Below are 25438 nucleotides of genomic sequence, written 5' to 3' on the forward strand. Positions count from 1 at the left end.
ATCTCCAACACCATGGATATTTGTTAAGTATCCTAAAGTGTGGTACCTTATGGAATGCCTTTGGAAGTCCAAGTATATTTAGTTGTACCCCTTTATCCATCTTGCTTGAACCTCCTTGGTTCTCGTACATTTGATCAGGCGCTATTTCCTTTCCAAGTGAAGCTTGTTTCCTTTCTGTGAAGCTTGTTTGTATTATGTATTTTTAAATGTTCTACTGCTCCATTCTATATATTGGACTCTAATATTTTCCCAATGACAGATATCATACTAATTGGCCTTTAATTGATTACCTGTTCTATTTCTCCTCTTTTTTTTTGAATAAGGTGGTTTCCAATCATTTGAGATGTTACTGGAATCTAAGGATTCTCGGAAGTTTACATTCAATGCACTCTCTGTCTCTATAGCTATTTCCTGTAAAGATCTAGGATGCAACTCAGTGGTCCAGGGAACATACCAGCCTTTAACCCCATTAGTTTCTCTGATGCTCGTTCTCTGCCGATAGTAATTATATTTCTTTGCTCTCCTTTTCCCCTGTTATTGTTACTAATTTTTGAATGCTGTTAGTGTCTCCTACAGTGAAGGCTCATATGAAATATTTGTTCAAATCCTGTGCCATTTCCTCTTACTCCTTTATTAATTCCCTAGCTCATTCTTTAGTGAGTCTTATTGCCACTTTGGTGCCCCTCTTCCTTTTCATACCTTTTATGGAAAAAATTATAGTCCATCTTGATAATACTTACTAAGTTACCCTTAAGTTTTATTTATTCCTTGTCCTTTTTTGTCATTTTTAATATGTTTTTGCCACTAGTCATTGCCATATTGTATGTTTGACTTTCAACTTAATATTATCCTTAACATTCTCACTGAAGCATAGTTGTTTGCTTGGTTTCCAAGAATCCTCCTTCCTTGCTGGGATGTGAACAAACTTAAATGCCTTCCATCCCATTCTGCCAACCTACTTTCCTAATTCATTGCAGTCTACTTCACCCTCATTGCTTTGTAATTGCCTTAATTTAAGTTTAACACTGTTGTTTCTGATGCAAGTTTCTCACCCTTACAGTGAATCCTGAATTCTGCCATGTACGATAGTGTTTTAACACATCATGCCCATGAGTTATGAAACTACATAGGAACTCAAACTGTTGTTTTAGAGAAAGAAAGCAAGCATAAGAATTTAAGCAAATCCAATGATGGAGTTATGAAAAGAAAATTTGACTGTAGTTGGGAAATGTGCAAATTTGGGAAAATGAGTAATAGACATGAAGGATCCAGAACAATAGGTAAACACTAAACCACTCTAATTGCAATCTGCAAGTGTTTAGAATGTAAGGTTGTAATTGATCTGTCTGATCTCCTGATATGACTGGGATGATGATGTTTGGGGGCAGCATAGATTTGGAATGGTTGGAAATAATGACTCGCTCTTTTGACTTGACTTGTAACTGTCTGTGGGAATTGGAGCATGAGAGATAAGTTCTCTCCACTTCCCTCATGGTAGGTGACATTTAAGAAGTAAAAGCAATCTTTCTTTCGGGAGCAGCCCCAAAGTATTTACTGAAGACTTGACAATTTTGTTTATTAAACCTGTTTCTCTCAACTGATGTGTTGTTGTATGTTGGATCATTATGTTATGGGTTGTTTACTGATGGTTGACTGATAATATCATCAAGATAAGTAGTGATCTGTAATAAATAATGCTTTGCCTCTGTTGCCCTGTTGTAATACAGTGTACAGGAGAGAGGGATCATTGTGATGGTGTGAGAACCAAAATTAGCTTGGAGATTACTGAATCTTAATCAAAACAAAATCTAGTATTTATATGGTGCCTTTCACAAACACAGGCTGCCCAAAGTACTTCACAGATAATTAGTTGCTTTTGAAGCAAAACTATTCCAAGGAGAGTCTAGAGACAGTGTGTTCCTGTTAAGGTCAAGGGTAAGGCTGGTAGGTGTAGGGAATGTTGGATGACTGGAGAAATTGAGTTTTTGGTTAAGAAAAAGAAACAAGCCTGTGTTAGGTATAGACAACAGGGATCAGGTGAATCCCTAGAAGAGTGTAAAAGGCAGTAGAAGTATACTTAAAAGGGAAATCAGGAGAGCAAAAAGGGGACATGAGATCGCTTTGGCAAATAAGGTTAAGGGGAATCCAGAGAGATTGTACAAATATATTAAGGACAAAAGAGTAACGAGAGAGAGAATAGGGCCCCTTACAGATCAACAGTGCTGGCTTTGAGTGGAACTGCAGGAGACGGGGGAGATACTAAACAAGTATTTTGCATGAGTGTTTATTGTGGAAGTTGGAAGCCAGAGAACTTGGGGAAATAAATAGTGACTTGTTTAAAAATGTCCATATTACAGAGGAGGAGGTGCTAGACATCTTAAAACACACAAAGTTGGATAAATCCCTGGGATCTGATCAGGTGTACCCTAGAATTTTGTGGGAAGCTAGGGAAGTGATTGGTTGGGCCCCTTGCTGAGATATTTATTTCATCGATAGCCACAGGTGAGGTGCCGGAAGACTGGAGGTTGGCTAACGCAGTGCCACTATTTAACAAGGGTGGTAAGGAAAAGCCAGGAAACTATAGACCTGTGAGCCTGATATCTGTGGTGGGCAAGTTGTTGGAGGAGAACATGAGGGACAGGATTTACCTGTATTTGGAAAGGAAAGGATTGATTAGGCATAGTCAGCATGGCTTTGTGCATGGGAGATTGTGATTCGATGACTTGATTGAGTTTTTTGAAAAAGTAACAAAGAGGATTAATGAAGGCAGAGGGCAGACGTGATTTGTATGGATTTCAGTAAAGTGTTCAACAAGATTCTGCATGTAGAGTGGTTAGCAAGGTTAGAGAGCATGAAATACAGAGAGAACTAGTTCTTTGGATATAGAACTGGGTCATAGGTAGCAGGTGGTGGCGGAGGGTTGCTGTTCAGTCTATGAACAGGTGGTGTGCCACAATTATTGGGCTGGGTCCACTGCTTTCCATCATTTACATAAATGATTGGATGTAAACATAGGAGGTATGGTTGGTAAATTTGCAGATGATGCCAAAATTGGTGGTGCAGTGGACAGCAAAGAAAGTTACCTCACAGTACACAGGAACCATCATCTGAAATGCTGAGGAGTGACAGAGTGGAGTTTAGTTTAGATAAATGCATTTTGGAAAGGCAAGTCAGGGCAGTACTTATACACTTAATGGTAAGGTCCTGGGGAATGTTGCTGAACAATGAAATCTTGGAGTGCAGGTTTGTAGTTCCTTGGAAGCGGAGTCGCAAGTAGAAAGGATAATGAAAAAGGAGTTTGGTATGTTTGTCTTTATTGGTCAGTGCATTGAGTAAAGGAGTCGGGAGGTCATGTTGCATCCGAATAAGATATTGGTTGGACTCTTCTGTCAATTCTGGTCTCCCTGATAGACGTCTTTTCCCCAGAGTAGGGATCCCAAAACTAGAGGGCATAGGTTTAAGGTGAGAGGCGAAAAATTTAAAAGGGACCGAAGGGGTAACTTTTTCATGCAGAGGGTGCAGCATGTATGGAATGAGCTGCCAGAGGAAGTGGTGGAGGCTGGTACAATTACAACATTTAAACGGCATTTGGATGGGTACATGATTAGGAAATGTTTAAAAGGATATAGGCCAGTTGCTGGCAAAGGGACTAGATTAATTTAGGTTATCTGGTTGGAATGGTCGAGTTGGACCTAAGGTTCTATTCCCATGCTGTATGGCTCTATGACTCTATAACCATATTGTCAAATTTGGACCCGCCATATTTTGCAATCTCCAGCCCTGCATCCTCCAGGATATCTGCCCTTATTCTAACCTCTAGAGCAATGCTTCCCAGTCATTCTCACAGTGTGACCCCATTTCAAGATTTTTGCGGAACCTTTGTGCGGATATGGAGACAAGATTGAGAGGAAGGTGAGGATGGAAGGAATGTGCTGGAGGAAAGGACCTGTGAGCAGAAGGACAGTTGCTGTACCTTGTTTGATGTGGAGGTGCCAGTGTTGGACTGGCATGGACAAAGTCAGAAGTCAGACAACACCAAGTAGTAGTCCGGCAGGTTTATTTGAAATCACACACTTTCAGAGTAGGTTATGGTCCAAAAGTTTTGTTTTAAATCACAAGCTTTCAGAGCATTGCTCCTTTGTCAGGTGAAGTGATACCTAGCTTTACAGCATCCCTGATTTTAATTACTCCAGAAGCTATTGAGGAAACTCCTGTATTCCACCCCTTTTGCCCATCCCCCTTCCCTTTTACCTTCTCCTTCATGACACTCCTTAAAGCTTTCACATTTGACCAAAATTTTGGTTATCTGCCCTAATATCTTTTTATGGCTTGAAGTTGTATTTTACTTAGTAATACTGCTGTGAATGACTTTGGTATATTTTGTTACATCTAAAAGAGATAAAGTGGAGCAAGTTGTTATGCTGAGAACATAGCAAGCAGCCAGCTTGTGCTCAGCACAGTCCCACAAGCAGAAAGTTATAATGATCAGGAATAAGTCCAAGGGATCTTCTTGAGTCACCGAATAAATAATACTGGTCTTTGGTTCCCAACACTTGCTTTCGGGAAATTTGAACCCAAAATCCATGGAATTTGTTTTTCTACGGCTTGAAGCTGGAAGAACACAGCAGGCCAAGCAGCATCAGAAGAGCAGGAAAGCTGACGTTTTGAATCGAGACCCTTCTTCAGAAGTGGTGAAGGGGAAAGGGATTCTGAAATAAATAGGAAGAGAGGGGGAGGCAGATAGAAGGTGGATAAAAGAGAAGATAGGGTGAGAGGAGACAGACTGGTCAAAGAGGAGGGGTTGGAGCTGGTGAAGGTGAATTTGGATGGAGAGTTAGGGAGGGGATAGGTCGGTCCAGGGAGGAAGGACAGGTCAAGGAGGCTGGATGAGGTTGGTGGGTAGGAGGTGGGGTGAGGCTTGAGGTGGGAGGAATGGTTAGGGAGGCGGGGACTAGGTGGGCTGGTTTAGGGATGCAGTGGGGGAGAGGAGATTTTGAAGCTTATGAAGTCCTCATTGATACCCTTGGGCTGCAGAGTTCCCAAGTGAAATACCAGATGCTGTTCCTGCATCTTTCGGGTGGCATCATTGTGGCACTGCAGGAGGCCCAGGATGGACATGTTGTCCGAGGAGTAAGAGGGTGAGTTGAAATGGTTCATGACTGGGAGGTGTAGTTGTTTGTTGCGAACTGAGCGTAGGCATTCCGCAAAGTGGTCCCCAAACCTCCGCTTGGTTTCCCTGATGTAGAGGACGACGCAACGGGAACCGCAGATACAGTATATCACATTAGCAGATGTGCAGGTGAACATCTGTTTGATGTGGAAGGTCTTCTTAGGGCCTGGGATGGGGTTGAGGGGTGAGGTGTAGGGTGCAGGTGTAGCACTGCTTCGGTCGCAGGGAAAAGTGCTTGGGTTGGTGGGGCTGGAGGGGAGTGTGGAGTGGACAAGGGAGCCATAGAGAGAGTAGTCTCTCCAGAAAGCATGTAAAGGTGGGGAGGGAAAATGTCTTTGGTAGTGGGGTCAGATTGCAAATGGCAGAAATGTTGGAGGATGATGCATTCTCCATCCACTTCCCCTCCTCCACTTCTGAAGAAGTGTCTCGACCCGAAACGTCAGCCTTCCTGCTCCTCTGATGCTGCTTGGCCTGCTGTGTTCATCCAGCTTCACACCTAGTTCTCTCAGGTTCTCCAGCATCGGCAGTTCCTACCACCTCTGTAACAATTTGTTTTATTGATTGTCCATGGAAAGGTTCATACAGTGTCCGAACTGCGTACAAAAATTGGAGAAAATGATTACTTAGCAACAAATGATTGGATGTTTCTGGTTAAATTTATTTTTTAATCTGTTATTGTTTTTTCTTTTGCAACTTCCAGTTTTCTGCAATTGAGGTGTTGGGACATGGGGAACCAAATCAGCCTTTCTACCTCACTCAATATTCTCAGCAAAATGATTCAGTTGGAACCCCCCCCCCCCCCCCAAAAAAAAACACTCCTGCCAAATAGTCACTCCAGTGATTCCTAACCAGATTTCTGAATAACCAATCCCAGGCTTTGCAAATAATTAATTTCCAGAAACAAAAACAGAAATTGCTGGAAAAATTTAGCAGGCCTGGCAGCATCTGTGGAGAGAAATCAGAGTTAATGTATCGTGTCCAGTGACCCTTGAGTTCTGAGTCAGTTTGTTAGCGGAATTCCTGCTCAAAATAGTTAAAAAAGAAACTGAGAATATTTGAGCACAATGATCTTTCATTGGCTCTGGACATTTGTCTGGCCTAAGTATCATTCAGACTAAATTCTCCTCAGTTTATGTTGAAGGATTTGGGAATTGTCAGGCATTTGAGGTGTTCGTTATTCATCGCAAAGATGACTGACAATGTATAAAAAAGATTACATAATGTTGTTAAAAAATACCCGATTATTCCATGGAAATAAGATTGTTTCCTCGATATTTAGGGTATGTTTGTATTCAGTTTACCCAGCTTGGAACACAGCCACGCAGACCTTTGGAAGTCTCATCATCACACATAAGGTGAACAAAGAACGAAGAAATTACAGCACAGGAACAGGCCCTTCGGCTCTCCAAGCCTGTGCCGATCGTGATCCTCTGTCTAAACTTGTCACCTATTTTCTAAGGATCTGTTTCCCTTTTCCCCCTGCCCATCCATGTATCTGTCCAGAGACATCTTAAAAGACGCTATCGTGTCTACGTCTACCACCTCCGCTGGCAAAGCGTTCCAGGCACCCAGTACCCTCTGCGTAAAGAACTTTCCACGCATATCTCCCTTAAACTGTCCTCCTCTCACTTTGAACTCATGACCCCTAGTAATTGAGTCTCCTACTCTGGGGGGAAAAAGCTTTTTGCTATCCACCTTGTCTATACCCCTCATGATTTTGTTGACCTCAATCAGGTCCCCCCTCAATCTCTGTCTTTCTAATGAAAATAATCCTAGTCTATTCAACCTCTGTTCATAGCTAGCACCCTCCATACCAGGCAACATCCTGGTGAACCTCCTCTGCACCGTCTTCAAAGCATCCACATCTTTTTGGTAATGTGGCGACCAGAACTGTACACAGTACTCTAAATGTGGCCGAACCAAAGTCTTATACAACTGTAACATGACCTGCCAACTCTTGTACTCAATACCCCGTCCGATGAAAGAAAGCATGCTGTATGCCTTCTTGACCACCCTATTGACCTGCGTTGCCACCTTCAGGGAACAATGGACCTGAACACCCAGATCTCTCTGAACATCGGTGTTCCCCAGGACTTTTCCATTTACTGTATAGTTTGCCCTTGAATTAGATCTTGCAAAATGCATCACCTTGCATTTGCCGGATTGAACTCCATCTGCCATTTATCTGCCCAACTCTCCAATCTATCTATATTCTGCTGTAATCTCTGACAGTCCCCTTCACTATCTGCTACTCCACCAATCTTTGTATCATCTGCAAACTTGCTCATCAGACCATCTACACCTTCCTCCAGGTGCTTCCAGTTTTGGTTGATGCGTGGACCAAGAGTTTATTCCAATGATCTGGTTGTGTAAGTATTAACAGGAGATAGAGGGGACGGGCCCATGCCCAAAATTTAAATAGTAAGCCCAATTCTATACTCATGTGCACAGCAGTTTTTCTCTCTGCTACCAGTGCTCTGAAATCTAGCCTTCAGTGTAACTAGAGTAGACCTAAAGTCATCCCTGAAAAAATGCAATGTGGTACTTTGTCTCTGGAATGGGGAAGAACTTTGAGCTGAGACTGAGGCTATTTCAGTTCCTGAAATAGGAAGTTATGAATTTCCAAACAAGTGTCATTTCTATCTTGATGAACGTATACTTGTATAGAGCTGATGGGAAATGTAAATATTGTCTGACCCTAGGCATTGTATAGCCTCCTCACTAAGATTTGCAGTATTTCAAATCATGCCATAAATCATGAGTGATGACTGGATACTGTATGTACCTTTGTGGCTTATTGCTACTTGTGCTTCTAAAATAAGTTCAGCAATTACTTCTTCAGCCAAAGGGTAGTAGTTTTCCAAATTATGACATTTGTGGGAAGTTTTGTGTGGAACGGGAAATCAGAATTACCATAAGTAATAGTAAACTGTGCAATGAACTAAACGTTCTCAATCTGAATCGTGGAACTCCACAGTGTGCTTATAAAAAGATTTAGGGAATTTTATGATACTTGTTTACAGATTTATATTACAAGTTTGAAGAATAACGTTCAGTAGGGGTCAGTAAGTATATCATTCTCGCAGGAAAATACTGCTGATGCAGGAAATCTGAAATAGAAACAGAAAATGCTCTCATAGAAATTCAGCAAGTCTGACAGCATTTGTGCAGCAAGAGAAGTAGAGATAGATGTTTCATATCCAGTCTGACTCTTTATATAATAGTTGTACATGCACATTTTTAAGAATTGCATTTTATGTACGTAAATTGTAATGTTTATCAATATGAAGTGAAGCAACTGATAAATTGTCATTCTTACACAGGCCTTTACATGATTTAGTAATTGTTTTTCAAAAATAAATGTTATTGCTCCTGTTAGTGAGGATAACTTGGGATAAACCTTTAATTTTGTTTCTTTGATTTTGAAAACAGTTTAGTGCAACAGTATTTTTTGGGTGTTTATCTCATGTTACATATTCAATGTGGTTATTTTTATATCCTAAATATCTGATGTTTTAGTTAAGAATCTTCAGGCTTATTCACATAATGCTTTATGATTTTTGATTTCGATTTTTCTAATGTTCAGTTTTCAATATTGCTGCAGTTTTTCATATAATTTTAAAATGCAGTATTTTATTCACAGCAAATACGCAAAGTTTAGTTCTAAATATTGTACTGCTGGAACGTTCCTTAATTTTCTTGGCATACTTCTGGTGTTTATATATTTGTTTGTGTACAATTTAAAATGTACTGTTATATATGGTTTCAACTTGTAATGTCTCTTTCATAAGCCTAACTTTTCTGTTGTCATTGTTAATATATTGTTGCACTTCTACAAGTGGGACATTTCTCACTGTTTTCAGAGGGTGAATAAATTACAAGTCCAGAATGTTTTTAGTGTTTGTTTTTAGGTAACCTCTTGGAACTCTTTGGTTCCGGTAGTTCCCAGAAATAGCTGGAAGTTATTTTTCTGAAGAACTAGAACAGCACTGACACTTTGTAATTCTGGTAATAGGATTCATTACATGAAGAGATCAAAATGTTTAATATCCTGGAACATTTTATCTGTTAAATTTATGTTTAGATGCTTAAATACCAGAGATATGTTTATACAGACTGCATAAATGTGTGCAATATTTTTTTGTAAAGGTATGTATTGATGAAAGAGAAAACGCTGGTCAGTGTCAACTTTATATAATCATGAAGTATTACTGCACAGTAAGAGGTTTTTTGGCCCTTCATGTTCCTCTTGGTTATCATGCCCACTCGAATCCCTTAGCCTTGTATGCTATGACTTTTCAAGTATTCATCTAGGCACTCCTTAAATGTTGTGATAGTTCCTACCTCTATAATCCTTTCAGGTACAGAGATCTAGATGCTCACCACTTCTAGGTAATATTTTTTCTTCCATAAATTTCCTCTTAGCCTCTTACTCCTCATCTTATATTGATGCTCCTTTGTTGCTTACTCTCTAGAAAAGCTTCTTCCTATCTCTCCTATTGATACCCCTCAAATTTTGTAGCCTTCAATCAGTCCCTGTCTCTTCTCAGCTCCTGTCTTTTTAACTGAAACACTTAGCCAGGGCAACATCTTGGTGAATTTGTTCTGCACCGTCTCCAGCACAATCGCATTCTTCCTGTCGTGTGATAACTATAATTGCATGCACTACTCCAGCTGTGGTCTCACTGAAATTCTATGCATCTCCTTCAGAATCTCCCCGATCTTGTAATCGATACCACAGCTAATAAAAGCAATATGCCTACTTAATCATTCGATCCACTTGCACTGTCACCAAAAGGATCTATGAACAGCATAACAAGGTCCCTCTGATCCTCAGTACTTCCCAGGGTTTTGTCATTCAGTGTGGACTCTCTTGCCTTGTTCGTCCTCCTGATATGTTTCAACTCTCAGTTATCAGGATTAAACCCCATGTGCACTGTTGTTCCTATCTGACCAATCTGGCCTATATTCGGCAGTCTAAAGTTTTCCTTCTTGTTATTTATCACCATAAATTTTTGTGTTATGTGTGATGATGCAGATCAGATGTCCTGCGTTCCTGTTTAAATCATTAAGATAAACAGCAAGCACTGAATCTCGCAGAACATCAATGGACACATGCTTCCAGCCACAGAAATACCCTTTGCTTGCTGCCAGAAAGCCAATTTTAGATGCAGGTTGTCAAATTGCCTTGGGTTCCATGGACTCTTCTTGACTAGTTTCCCATGTGATACTTAGTCTGTTTGAACTTCAGTAAAGTTTTTGACAATGTCAACTGCACTAGCCTCATCTGCATACCACATCACTTTGAAAAGTTTCATCATGTTTTTTTAAATGTAATCTCCCTTCATAATGCCTTGTGTAAGAGCCATGCCTGTGTCCTTAAAATCTGTAGTGTGCAAGGGAAAAGCACTGTTTTTGAAACAGGTTGACCAGGATGACTGCATAATTTTACAGTAAGGAATTCTGTACGTATTCTGAAATTTGTGTTTTGTGGCAATGTGCAAATATATATCTGCATTGTGCAAACGGGAACTGAGGAGTGGTTTACACGTGAAGCTGACTGGCTTTTGGCTAACTGAGCTTGTTGTAACTGGAAGCAAGTTACAGAGACATAGACACACAGAGAAAGACAGTGTGTGTTCAATTGATGTCCCAGAAGAAGCAAACTAAAAACCGAAAGAATTGCAGATACTGTAAATCAGGAACAAAAACAGAAGTTGCTGGAAAAACTGCAGCAGGTCTGGCAGCATCTGTGAAGAAAAAAATCAGAATTAACATTTCAGGTCCGTTCTGAGGAAGGGTCACCTCTTTCTTCTCTGCTGTCAGACCTGCTGAGCTTTTCCAGCAACTTGTGTGTGTTTTTTTTTCACCAGCAGAAGCAGTTGTTTGCTGCAGTTAAAAGAAAAAAAAACTAATTTTAAAGCTTGAAGAAAACCAGTTACTGTTCTTGCAACAATTGCTGTGAGTTGTGACTTTAGAACTGATAATTCAGAGATATTTTCCGAGTGTATTATTGCTCTGTACTTCTTACAAACCAGTTCTCTTCCAGAGAAAGACAACTGAACACCAAGGGCCTGGCTAACTGAAGTAGAGCTTCCCAAGGTTGCAGTTAGAAAGCAAAGACCACTGTAGAGACTTTTCAGTTTTTCTTGTACCTCCGCCAATAATCCATTTTCCATGTTTGTTTGTGGAGTGTGCAAGGGGATTTTAGTTGTTATAAGACAGTGGTTTATATCTGACATAACAAGGTATAGAGCTGGATGAACACAGCAGGCCAAGCAGTGTCAGAGGAGCAGGAAAGCTGATGTCTTGGGCCTGGACCCTTCTTCAGAAATGGGGAGGGGAAGGGGATTCTAAAGTAAATAGGGAGAGAGGGGGAGACGGATAGAAGATGGGTAGAGGAGAAGATAGGTGGGGATGGAGCCAATAAAGGTGAGGAGTTAGGGAGGGGATAGGTCAGTCCAGGGAGGACGGACAAGTCAAGGGGGTGGGATGAGGTTAATAGGTAGGAGATGGGGGTGGGGCTTGAGGTGGGAGGTGGGGACAAGCTAGGCTGGTTTTGGGATGTGGTAGGGAGAGGGGAGATTTTGAAGCTTGTGAAGTCCACATTGATACCATTGGGCTGCAGGGTTCCCAAGCAGCATATGAGGCACTGTTCCTATATCTGCTTACTTGTAGCTATAGTTTAATTATTTCTAATAAGTAAAATTCTTGTTCAGTACAGAAACCTGGTCCGTGTTTTGTATCAACTTTAGTTAGGTAAATTGGGGTACTGTACCTACTTTTAAAAAATCTTTAACATTTGGTACAACTCTAGGAATAATGAGCCTCGATTTATAGTCATAAATTGGTCATTAAAAGGCTTGGAGGCTCATATGGTTGTAGATTGGTCTGAATTGGAAACAGGCAGTGAGGATTTGCGTGTGATGTTGGTAAATAATATAGGTGAAGGAAAACACCAGGTCCTGTCGTGCACTTAAGGCATGGCGCTGGAACAGCAAAGGATTTCCTGCAAGTGATTGAGTTATTGCTGACAGCTTTAATTTCAGTACTAAGGGCTGGTTGATTTGGCAGGTAAATTGGAGTTAGCAATGCCTGACAGAGCTAAAAGTGTAGAGCTAATTAAGGTACAAGCACAGCAGTTAGATTTAGAAGAAATACAAAAGAGGTTGAGTACTTGTGTAATGTCGGATTTTGATTAAAGCAGGTTGAGTATGAGGGGAGAATGAGAAAGCTGGATATGAAATTTCAAAGGAACAGAAAGGATCAGGAAGGGGAGATTACTATGGAATCAGAAGTGTAAGAGAAAGACAAATTGAGGGTACACAAATAACAGTTTTAAATGGTGCAGTCGAAACAGGAGGCCACCGATGTTGATGCTGGCTCTGGTTGGGACAATGTGAGTTATAATTTGAAGTTCAGCTAAGAAAGTTTTAAGTTTGTACAGACCCTACTGAAATTTGAGGAACAGGATGTGAAGTCATTCTTCATGTTGTTTGAAAAAGTGGCTAATGAAATGAACTGGGCAAAAGAGCACTGGACACTGCTCAAGCAGACCAAGTTGACAAGTAAAGCACAGGAAATATATGCTTTAATGTCAGAGGAGATTTCTTGGGATGATGATGTAAAGAAAATTGCACCCATTAGCAACATACAGGTTAATGCCTGAAACAGATGGGCAAAGTTCTGGAATTTTGAGAAGTAGTTTTGGCAAACCTATATTCAATTCAAACACATTATGCAATTTATTTTGGTAAGACATTAGAAGATGAAACAATGTATAAATCTCGGAAGTTATTCTCTTGGGGAAATATAAAAATTCACCACCTTCCTTAATAAGAACTGATGTTGAAGATCAGAGGATTACTAGCTAGGTGGCAGTAGTTGCTGATGATTGAGTTAGTTTCAGAAAACTAAACCATTTCCTGTCATCCTCATAAGTTAGAAAGGGATAGAAAACAGGTGAGTGAAATGAGAGCAAGTGGCCAAAGTAGGGAAATGGATACCTGGGAATGGGCAAAGTACCAAGGGTGGAGGTAAAAATCGGAAGGCAAAGTATGAAATGGAAGGGCAGATGAGAAATATGCAGAATTTTTATCTAAAGGGAAAATAACCCATTTCTCTTCAAAGGAAGAATTCAAGCCAGTAACTATTCTAAGAGGTACGAAGTTTGCTCAAACTCTCTCACTACTGAAGGATTTAGTTTTCATTCCAGAGAGTTCTTTGAAAGCAAAACTATTGGTAAATGGGATGGGTGGAAAAAATATCCCATTTCCATTGAATAAGTTCCAACTGGAGAGTCACTTGTGTCAGGACCGAAGGTAGTCAGAGTAGTTAAGAAATTACCTGTGAATGGAGTTGATTTTGCTTATGGGGAATGATTTTGCAGGAATGAAAATCATAGCTTTGATAGTCATGCAAAGTCCATTTGAGGCTTGAGAAATGGAACAGTTGCAAGAATAGATCCCAGGTATTTTTCAGTCATGTGTCGGTAATAGGGCAATGGCTAAACAAAGCCCATCATCAGAGGTCACAGTAATAGCACGAGCAGATATTAGGGTAACTTAAACTCTATTTAAATATGAGGGTAATTCAGAAGAGGTTGTAACCTTTCGAGTTGAACTTGATTCTGGAATCACTCAGCTTCTTCCTATATTGGAGCTATATTCTCAGAGTAACACTTCTGGTTCTGACCTCTGTTCCTAGCTGCTGTCTCCTGAGTGTATGTCTGAAAGGCCTCCTGCAGATTCATGATATTTCTCCCTCTTTCCTCCTCTTCCAAAAAGACCTCCATTGCATTGTTCAAACCTTGGTGCTTGCTGTTTCAGATGTTTAATTTCACCTGAAGTCTTGACACCGGTCTGAATTTCAGAAAACTTCTCACCACTGCTTACCATCTTGATGCAGCTCACCATTAAGACATGTAAGCGATATTATTTGCATCCCCTGCTGATAGGAACAGCTGGTGAAAAGTGCAGGCTGCATTGTCTACAGACAGAAATCACTTAAAACATCAGGCAGCATACATTTAATCTGCTACCCAAAATGCAATGAATTAATTGATAATTAATAAATTAATCATGTGCCCTCTCATTGCAACCCCACAACTGCACAACCCAAGCTTTGCATCTCAGCAAATGATAATTGACACGTAGAAGGAAAAAATGTACTTCCGATCTCTAGCCAGAGCTGTCGGGGCTTACTTGTGAATTGGAATTCTAGTATTAACAGAACTGCCAATCATTTAGCCTGTTGCTACATTCAAGTTGTTTATGGGCATTATTTTGGCCCTCTTCAATGAATCTGTCAATAATATGCAATTTCATTAATTGATGTGCCTCTATCAGGTAACTTTTAAATCAATGCTCCTTCAGCTCTAGGGAATCACAGTATGAAAACTGACTGCTATTCTGTGGATGCAGTCTGACCAAGCATGTGTAAAGGACCCAATATCGCCCTTGACTTTTATGACTGATTCTTTTAGTCTGTCCTAGGATTTGAAAAGAAGAGGCTCCAGAGATTGTAAATGCATTAATTGTAATCTCCAAAACTCTCCACATTCTGGAAAAGTGCCAGTGGATTGGGAAATGTCAAATATAAGGAAAACCGGGAACTATATGCTTGTCAGCCTACTGTCAGTCATTGGGAAAATACTGTAATTTGTTATTAAGGAAGTAGTAGCAGGACATTTATAAAAATGTAATGCTATCAGAAAGAATCTGAATTTTCATAAAACTTCTGATGAGTCTCATAAAAGTTGATGGTTAAAGTTAAAGCACATGGGATGGGGATAATACATTAGCAGGGATTGAGAATTGTTTAATGGACAAGAAACAAACTGTGGGAATAAAATCATAGAATTTTGCAGTACAGAAGAAGGCTATTTAACCTCCCTAATGACATTGTGGGTCAACCCACAACAGGTGGATTGTAGTGGTTCAAGACAGCAACTCACCACTGCCTTCTCAAGGGTAAGATGGACAAGAAATCCTTACCCAGCCAGTGATGGCCACATCCTACAAATGAATAGAGAAAGTAAAAAACCACAATGTCTATAGAACATAGAACATTACAGCGCAGTACAGGCCCTTCAGCCCTTGATGTTGCGCCGACCTCTGAAACCAAACTGAAGCCCATCTAACCTACACTATTCCATTATCGTCCATATGTGTATCCAATGACCATTTAACTTGGCGAATCTACTACTGTTGCAGGCAGGGCATTCCACGCCCTTACTACTCTCTGAGTAAAGAACCTACCTCTGGCATCTGTCCAGCATCTATCACCCCTCAATTTAAAGCTATGTCCCCTTGTGTTAGTAATCTCCATCCAAGGAAAAAGGCTCTCACTGACCATCCTATCTAATCCTCTGATCATCTTGGATGCCTCTATTCGGTCACTTCTTAACCTTCTTCTCTGTAACGAAAACAGCCTCAAGTCCCTCAGCCTTTCCTCATAAGACCTCCCCTCCATACCAGACGACATCCTAGTAAATCTCCTCTGCACCCTTGCTAATGCTTCAAATCCTCCTTATAATGCGGCGACCAGAACTGTACGCAATACTCCAAGTTTGGCCGCACCAGAGCTCTGTACAGCTGCAACATGACCTTATGGCTCCAAAACTCAATCCCTCTACCAATAAAACTTAACACGCCGTATGTCTTCTTAACAGCCCTATCAACCTGGGTGGCAACTTGCAGGGATCTATGCACATGGACACCAAGATCTCTCTGCTCATCCACACTACTGGGAATCTTACCATTATCCCAGTGCTCTGTATTCCTATTACTCCTTCCAAAGTGAATCACCTCACACTTCCCTGCATTAAACTCCATTTGCCACCTCTCAGCCCATTTCTGCAGCTTATCTACTTCCCTCTGTAACCTGCAACATCCTTCTGCACTATCCACAACTTCACCGACTTTAGTGTCATCTGCATATTTACTAACCCATCCTTCTATGTCCTCATCCAGGTCATTTGTAAAAATGACATGCAGCAGTGGGCCCAAAACAGATCCTTGCAGTACACCACCAGTAACTGAACTCCAGGATGAACATTTCCCATCAATCACTACCCTCTGTCTTCTTCTAACTAGCCAATTTTTGATCCAAACCGCTAAAGCACTCTCAATCCCACGCCTCTGTATTTTCTCTAATAGCCTACCGTGGGAACCTTATCAAACGCTTTACTAAAATCCGTATATTGGCTCCTAAAAGACTCATCCTCGAGCATGATCTCCAAAGCCCTCTAAATTTATCACATTCAAATATATATTTAACTCTCTTTTGAAATCTTTTATGGAATCAGTGCCCACAGTTCTCCCAAGCAGTGCATTCCAAATCCTAACAACTCCCTGAGTGAGGAAGTTTCTCCTCATCTCAATCCTAGCTCTCTTGCTGACAGTCTTGAATTTGTGACCCCTAGCTACTGACATACCAACTGGTGGAAACAGAATACCCTTCTTTACCCTGTCAAAATTGTTTGCAATTTTGATCATCTCAATAAAGTCACCTATTAATTTTCTTTGCTCCAAGGAGAATAAGGTCAATTTCTCTAATCTTTCCTTGCATCTAAACTTCCTTATTCTTGGTATAATTCTAGCAAATTTCCTTGAACTCTCACCAGGATTTTAACATCCTTCCTTAAATAAGGTGCCGATAACTGAACACAATACTCCAAATGTGGTCATACCAATGATGTGAAGAGATGTAGCATCGCTTCCTTCCTTTAATACTCTGTGTCTCTATTTACAAAAACCTAAGGATCCAATAAGCCTCCTTAACAGTTTTTTTCAGCCTGGCTGGCTACCTTCAGGGAATCAAGCATGTGAACCTTGAAGTCCCTCTGTTCCTGTACTCTTAAGTTGTACTGTTGAATCTGTGTTGTCTCTCTGTTTCTTCTATCAAATGAATTGCCTTAAATTTCTAAATAAATGGGTCTTTTTTTGACTGGCAAGCAGTGACTGGTGATGTACTGCAGTGATCAGCGCTTGAGCTCTAGTTATTCATAATACAAATAAATGACCTGGATAAAGGAACCAAATGCAAATTTTCAAGCTTGCTGATAATATGATACAAGGTAGGATTCTGAAGAAAAGACGAGGAGGCTTCATGGTGGTTTAATCAAGTTGAGTGAGTGCGCAAACATGTGGCAGATGCAATACAATGGGCTAGAAGTAAAGTTGTATACCTCAGTGTGAAAAACAGAAAGGGACATTATGATTTAAATGGTGATATGTTGGGAAGTGTGGATATACAAAGAGATCTGGATGTCCTTCTATACCAGTCAATGAAAATTAGGCAGCTGAAACAAGCAATTAGAAAGGCAAATGGCATATTGACCTGCATTGCAAGATCACTTGAGTTTAGAAGTAGGAATGTCTTACTGCAGTGTATAGACCTTGGTAAGATCACACCCCGGAGTATTGTATGTAGTTTTTGTCTGTGAAGGGGTACACTTTCGATAGGGGGAATGAATTGAAAGTTCGTTTGATGATACCAGAGATGGTAAGACTGTCCCATGAGGAGAGATTGGTTCAATGGGCCTGTATTCACTATACAGTTTAGATAAATGAGAGGAGTTCTCATTGAAATGTTAAAAAATTCTAACAGGGTTGGATAGACTAGATGCAAGAAGATAACAAAGTGTGAAGCTGGATGAACACAGCAGGCCAAACAGCATCGCAGGAGCACAAAAGCTGACATTTCGGGCCTAGAGCCTTCTGGTAGGAAAGTCTGTAAGCAGGGGTCACATTGTAAGGACACGGATAGACCATTTACAACTGAGATGAGGAAACCTCTTCACTGAAAGGGTAAGAAATCTGTTGAATTATCTACCACAGAATGCTGTCGAGGCCACGTTACTGAGTATATTCAAGAAAGAGATAAATTTCTTGCTTTAAAGGCATCAAGGAGTATGGGGAGAAATCGGGGAAAATGACATTGCGATAGAAGATCAGCCATTGGCATATTGAATGGCAGGGCAGGCTCGAGGGGCTAACTGGCCAACTTCTGCTCCTACTTTCTATGTTTCTAGCATCAATGTAGTTTTATACAAGTAAAATTGCATTCAACGAGTTTATCAGAGTTCTTTAAAGATATAACAATGGGATGGCTTAAGTGGAAACAGTAAATATAGCATATCTGGATTCCCAGAACGCACTTGATTGAGTACCATATAAATGTTTCTAACCCTACTAAGAACACATGGTGTTGAGGTGATATATTGGTATGGGTAGAGGACTTGCTAACTAGTAGGAGACAGAGTTGAGATAAGTGAACCATTTTCAGGTTGGAAACTGTGGACTCCTGCAGGGCTCTGTGCTGAAGCCTCAGTTACTTATGGTCTATATTAATCACTTGGATGAAGAGTCTGATACAAAGAAATGTAGGAAAATGAGTTGTATAGAGGATATGAAGAACCTGTAAAGGAATATGCATTTATAGTCATGGAGTCATACAGTATGGAAACCGGCTCTTCATTCCAACGAGTCTGTGCTGAACATAATCTCAAACTGTATCAGAGATGATGCTGGAGAATCCTAGATAACAAGGTGTACAGCTGCATGAACACAGCAGGCCGAGCAGGAGGACTGACGTTTCGGGTCTAGGCCCAAAACGTCAATCTTCCTGCTTCTATGATGCTCTTTGCCTGCTGTGTTCATCCAGTTCTACACCTTGTTATCTCGGATTCTCCAGCATCATCTCTGATACGGTTTGAGATTATGTTCAGCACAGACTCATTGGACTGAAGAGCCGGTTTCCATACTGTATGACTCCGTGACTATAAATCTCAAACTAAACTAGTCCCACCTGCCTACACCTGGCCCAAACCTTTCCTATTCATGTATGTAAGTGTCATTAAACATTGTACCTGTGCCCACATCCAGTACAGCCTCGGGAAGTTCATTTCACATGCAAACTACTAAATTGTCCCTTATCTCTTTAAATCTCTCTCTTCTCACCTTAAAAATATGTCATCTAGTTTTGAAATCCCCCATCCTAGGGAAAGGATACCTACCCTTAACCCTGTCTATACCCCTCATGATTTTATAAACCTGTATAAGGTCACCTTTCAACCTTATACGCCCCAGTGAAAATATCAGAACCTATCCAGCCTTTCTTTATAACTCCCAGCAACTCCTGGTAAATCTCTTCTGAACCTTCTCTAGCTTAATAATATACTTTCTATAACAGGATGACCAGAACTGGACACTGTACTTGAAAGAGGTCTCACCAATGTCTCACCAACCTCAACATGACTTCTCGACACATGTAGTCAAAGGCCTGAACTATGCATGCTAAATGCCTTTTTAACCATCCTTTCTATGTGACACAAATTTCAAAGAATTATGTACCTGAATCCCTAGATCCCTGTGTTCTATAACACTACCCAAGGCCCTACCATTCAGTGTATAAATCCTGCCCCTGTTTGTTGTACCAAAATGCAATGCATCGCCTTTATCCAGATTGAACTCCATCTACCATTTTTCAGCCCATTGACCCATTTGATCAAGATCCCTTTGTTATCCTAGAGAACTTTTCTTCACTGTCAGCTATGCCACCAGTTTTGGTGTCGTCTGCATACTAGCCATGTCTTCAATATTTCAAATCTCTTATGTAAATGACAAACAAAAGAAGACCCAGAACTGATTCCTATGGAATGCTGCTGGTGACAGGCCACCAGTTGAAAAGCAACCTTCTTCCGTCACTCTCTATCTCCTGTCATTCCAATTAAGTATCCAGTTGGCAAGCTCACCTTGAATCCCATGTGACCTAACTTTGCGGAAACTTGTCAAGGGCTTTAGTAAAGTCCAAGTAAGCAATGTCCGCTGCTATGCCCTCATCAGTTCTTTCAGTAACTTCCTCAAAAGACTCAGTCAGGTTTGTGAGACAGGATTTTCCTCACACAGGACCATGCTGATTATCCCGGAGTAATTTTTTGTCTCTCTAAATGTTTATAAATCCTGTCTTTTAGAATCACCTCCAACAGCTTACCACATTAGTTAAGTGATTGCGTAATAGAATGGCAGAAGAGTATATAATGTGGAGAAATTGTGATGTTGTCCACTTAGATAACAGAATATTATTTTAATGAATAGGGACTGCGGAATTCTGTATGGGTGTCCTTGTAAGTAAATAAGAAAGTGTCAGTTTCTTAACTAGACGGTATACTAAGTCGAATGTGGCTCTCGATTCAATGGGGATGGTGTTTAAAATGAAGAAGTCTTGTTACGAAAATGCATTCATGAGACCACACTTGAGAGTACTGTATGCAGTGTTGCTTAGGTTACTCAATGAGGGGCATAATTGCATTCAGAGAGGATTTGCTAGGCTGTCTTTTGAGATGAAGAAGTTGCCTCACAAGGGAACATTGAGCGATTTTGGCCTATAGTTGGAGTTTTAAGTAATCTTATTAAAACAAAAGATCCTGAGAGAACTTGAAAGGGTAAATGGTGAGTGATTGTTCTGTCTTTTGGGGAATCCTAGAATGAGAGGTTATTGTTTAAAATGGGGGCTCCCATTTCACACACACATGAGGAATTTCTTTTGTGAGGATTGTTCGTGTTCAGTGAGCAGTGGTGGCTGGGTCAATGGATCTGCTCAGGGTGGAGTTAGACATACTTTTGATTGATAACTGAATAAGTAATTACTGAGGACAGGCAGGAAAGTGGAATTAAGGCTGCATCAGATCAGCCATCATCATATTGACATTGCAGGCTTGAGGGGCCAAATGGTCCACCACTGCTGCTGACTCTATTAATTGAGTCATAAACTGTGATTTGTACATGATAACTCGCAGATATTTGTGTCAGCTAGCATTGTTCATTATTGTTACCTAAAAATAAACTGTATATTTCAGATTAGTCCTATTTCCTTGCATCGTAATAACATTTGTTGATATTAAATGCTGTGCCATTGTTTGGCACATCCCACTAGCAAATCTGAGTAGTTTCACTAAAAAATCTAATCCTGTCCAGTCCTAACATGCAATAATCCAGTATCAGATTAATGAATTTATAATCTAAGACTTTGATTGTCTGTGTTTGCACTACCTTGCAGTCTGAGGGAAATATACCTGACACTTTTGAACCTTCATACCCTGTTTCTAATGCCTTTATGTCCATGAAGATGTAGGCAAATAACTGTCATCACATCTTTAGTTGTCCTTGGTTGGGTTCATTTAAATCTGGAGATTAAACTAGTTTGAGATTTCCTTTCGTATCTGAGATTAAATCAGTTCTATTTTAATATTTATAGAGCCACTGATACACGTACAGCTGGAAACTGAGCAGCTTCTGTAGGAATATAGACTGATGCAAATTTTGGACCTGGTGTATATCATCTTTTAGTGGCCATACCATTGATGGCATTCTGACTCCTCATACAGCTGAGAAAAAAATGTCGCCATCGCAAGCACATTTGTGTGGTGTTTTATTTCCTAAATATTCCTTAGATCCTTTAATGGCTTATTCAGTTCCCATTAAATTCTGTGTCATAGTTCTCCATTGAACTGAATTAAATTCCCTAACACTATAAAGCGTCTTTTGCTTAAGCACAATTTTTCTCTGTACATTTCCTGTCAAACGTAATGGTTTTGCTTTGCCATGTTTACTTTTAACTATTGAGTAATAAATGTCTGATTTCTTTCAGACTGGTTTTGGTAACAACCCTAATACATCAACATAGTGTGTTTAAAATGTGCTGTTCCAATTTAATTCACAATAGTTTGATTTGATTAAAGATGATCAATCTTTTTATGTTTTCCTTTAAATCAGAATGTTTTCAAATTACTAAAGCTTAAAACTGCACCTTTTCATTTTGCTGTCACCAACAAATCAGTGAAAAGATTACCATGCATTTTGGCACTGTCACACATTAAGCTAAAGTTATTTCATTAACTGTATTGTAAGATATCTGCATTCTACTTATATGAAGGTACATAACATTATTTGAGAACTTGGCTTCTAAAGTGGGGGCAAATGAACTTTTTTTTTAAGCTCTGTGAAGGTTAGAAAGTCATTTTGAACATCAGGTTCAAAACAGCGTTTACAAAAAGTCATACGATTTCTGCTAAATGACCAGCAAATCATCTTTGGAAATAATGGTTAGGGTATTACCGACTTGAATTTTGTAACTATTAAAGAGGGAACAGAAGAAGCAGCTATGCAGGAAGTAGAGACCAGTAACAGCAGAGGTGCTGTTACTAGCGGTTGCCAAGCAGTTAGGATTTGGGAGAGATCCTGAGATGCCTATAAGTAGATGAGAAGAAAGCCTCAGAAGCAGCTGTTGATTGGAATGTCAGAGAGGAGGACATCTTACGAGTCTGTTGAATGCGAGTTCAGGGAAGCCAAATTAAGTAATATTGAACTGTGTTAGCACTTTGTTTTGAGGGTCTCAGGGAGGAACATTAGCTGAAGAATCTAATGAATGTGCAGAAATCGACCACACGAGAACTGATTATAATTATGTCAGCTGAACTAGAAAATTCAGTGTGCAGATGGGATGACATTTATGAAGTTTGAGTATTTGTAAGGATATTGCTTGGATAGAAAGGATGAATATTTCTGATATTGGGATTCTGACAATTCTTGTCTGGCATGATATATATAGAGAGTTCATGTTTTTCTTTTATGTATTAAACTTCTGTGTTCTTTTTGTTAAAAGTACATTGGCATCTTCTTGTGAATGTGTTGAATGACTGACCACCACTGTAAAGAAAACTAAAATTAAATCTTTTGGCTTATCAAAACAGATTTTGCTTTGCAATCTGGCTTATCCAATATTACCATCAGTTAGGATCAAGTAACATTACACACTTTGAAGTAGCGCTGACCTGAGAGGGCAAGTCAAGTGGTAGTTTTTAGATTACACTAACCCCAGCTGTGAGTTGTGTGTCATTTTACTGGTGATTTGTTTTTCTACAATTTCCTCAGGATGTTTGCTTTTTCCCTTGCTTCAACCTACATTGAATGTTGAGTGCATTATTCCTAACATTGTGATAGACATATTAAAACTTTAAATGAAACTACCCCATTAATTGAACTATAGTTAGCACCAGAAATATGTGTATTACAGCCAGATGATTAACCACATCATTTTTATCTCAATTTCTCAGTACCGTGTCAACGTCTACATTCTGACAAAGTCACTTCCTCGGTATCTTAAAATTTATTACTTGAAATTTGTTGGTTACTATTACTTGATTGATTTACTGTGAAATAAAAGTTGATTGCTTTCAATCAGATAACATTTGTTTAAAAGTAGCAATATTTTGATTGTTCATAGAACATTTAGAACATAGAACATTACAGCACAGTACAGGCCCTTCAGCCCTCGATGTTGTTCACTTCCAGGATTTATTTTATATACAACTTAGAAAATGAAACAACAGATTATTTCCTAGCAGTTTCATAGAGTTATGGAATATTTTCCAGTTAGTTTTAATTGGAATGACTTTTTTTATTTGAATTAAGAAATTTTGTCTTATCCTTTAAATCACTGTCGTATTGAGGCTTTAGTTATAGTGGCTTGTCCTCCCTCTCCGATTCAGCTGTGTAGTATAGTTATTAACCTGGGAAGAAGATTGAGCCAGCGGCAGCAAATTATAATTTAAAGTAAGATATTAGCATTTATTCATTGATTCTGTTAATTAGTCATTCCAGTTTTGGATACCTGATGGGCATGGACAAGTTGGACCAAAAGTTCTGTTTCTGTGTTGCATGACTCTCTGATTATGACTCTAGTTAGTTGTAACACCAGAAGCTGATGCTGTTGGATGTCCAGTGGGGAATATAGAAGGACAAAAGTGTTGTGTGATGTTAATCTAAATTCTATGTCATCAATTTCTCTAACTATGTGGCAACTATTAAACAAGCCTAGTTAGTTTAAATCACTTTGCCTGTGTTCAACAGAATCCACATGAAGTATATAAAGGTTTCTGGTTTTAAAAGAGATATTTCATTCAAATACATTAATAGTCAACTTTTGATACTACTAGGCATGACACCTTACCATCAGGAATAATGGTGTGATTGTTCTTTCTCATCTAATATATGGAGCTGATTTTTCACTTTTCCCTCCATACTGTGTAGGTCTGTGGTATTACGTTTCGGGAAGCAGGCGGCCTTGCCTAACTTTAATTGGTTCTCCTAACTTCGGGTACAGATCTGTGCATAGAGATCTGGAGGCTCAGCTAGCAATTATCACAGAAAACCACAAATTGCAGCAGCAATTACAGGAGGTCAGTAGTAAATTAGTAAACTTAAAAATGGAAGAAAATGTTTATTTTAGTTTAAGCTTAACAATCAGAACAATTATTTACATCCATTCTACTTAAAGACTGTTCCATCAATGTAAAATTAATTCGCAAATTTCAATGCAATGCAAGACTTCATACAGACAGCATTTCACTTTAGTACTCCTGATGCAAAATTTAACATATTACCAATACTAAGGATGAACTTGGCTCAACTTTAAATCTGAATAGGTTAGTTATGAACCTTTTATTGGTATTTCTCAGTCAGAAGCATCCAAGTGTAGAGGCTAAGATATGCCACGGCTACAAATGTCTGTGTCTACTTTATTGTAGTGCAAACTTAATTTCTGCCATATAAAAATACATGGCTACAGAGTCACATTGCTCATGAAATGCTGTCTGTATGAAGTCTTGCATTGCATTGAAATTTGCGAATTAATTTTACATTGATGGAACAGTCTGCAGTACTGCCCACAATAAGTAGTGATTTTCTTTTTCCTTAGCCTTTGTTCAATTCTTCCATGAGAGTATCTTTGACAACAAATGAATCTTGATGCTGATGTAAAATATACATTTCCTAAATGTCCATGGCTGACTTAATATTTCAATATTCTTTCAAGTGCTGATGGGCTATAAACTACAGGTGCAAGCCTTTCCACTGAATGCCAGCTTTAATTATTGATCTTAATTGGCTCTTAAATGTTGTTTACTGCCTTCAGTAGCGGTTTGTAACAAAACTTTTCACCCCCAACAATCTTTTCTGCATCATGATAAAATCCTTCCAATCTCCCTGTTTAGCTTTTGCTGTTAATCCTGTCGTTTAGAGACAAGGTGCAGTTGACACTGTGGTGGAACTTAAAAGATAAGGACAAGAATTGTACAATGTGCAATATTAGGGAGCTGGGGGCTGACCAAATGTGGCTGAATATTATGATCAAACAGAACTTGGTGATGGATGAGATACAAGTAGTAGTTATTGCTTTTGATTGTCTTTTCACATTTTCTGAACT

General features: G+C 39.6%; 1 protein-coding gene across 4 annotated transcripts in view; it reads left to right on the forward strand.

Annotated features, from left to right (window-relative positions):
• LOC125463712 (CDP-diacylglycerol--glycerol-3-phosphate 3-phosphatidyltransferase, mitochondrial) overlaps nt 1-25438 on the forward strand; it is a 68586-nt gene that overhangs the window by 40233 nt on the left and 2915 nt on the right. For all 4 annotated transcript variants that reach the window (XM_059653669.1, XM_048555309.2, XM_048555310.2 and 1 more), the window contains one exon: nt 24265-24413. In XM_059653669.1, coding sequence (XP_059509652.1) covers nt 24265-24413 — 149 coding nt within the window. The remainder of the gene's footprint in view (nt 1-24264; nt 24414-25438) is intronic.

The sequence above is a fragment of the Stegostoma tigrinum genome, chromosome 22 (genome assembly GCF_030684315.1).
Source record: "Stegostoma tigrinum isolate sSteTig4 chromosome 22, sSteTig4.hap1, whole genome shotgun sequence".
NCBI classification, from domain to species: domain Eukaryota; kingdom Metazoa; phylum Chordata; class Chondrichthyes; order Orectolobiformes; family Stegostomatidae; genus Stegostoma; species Stegostoma tigrinum.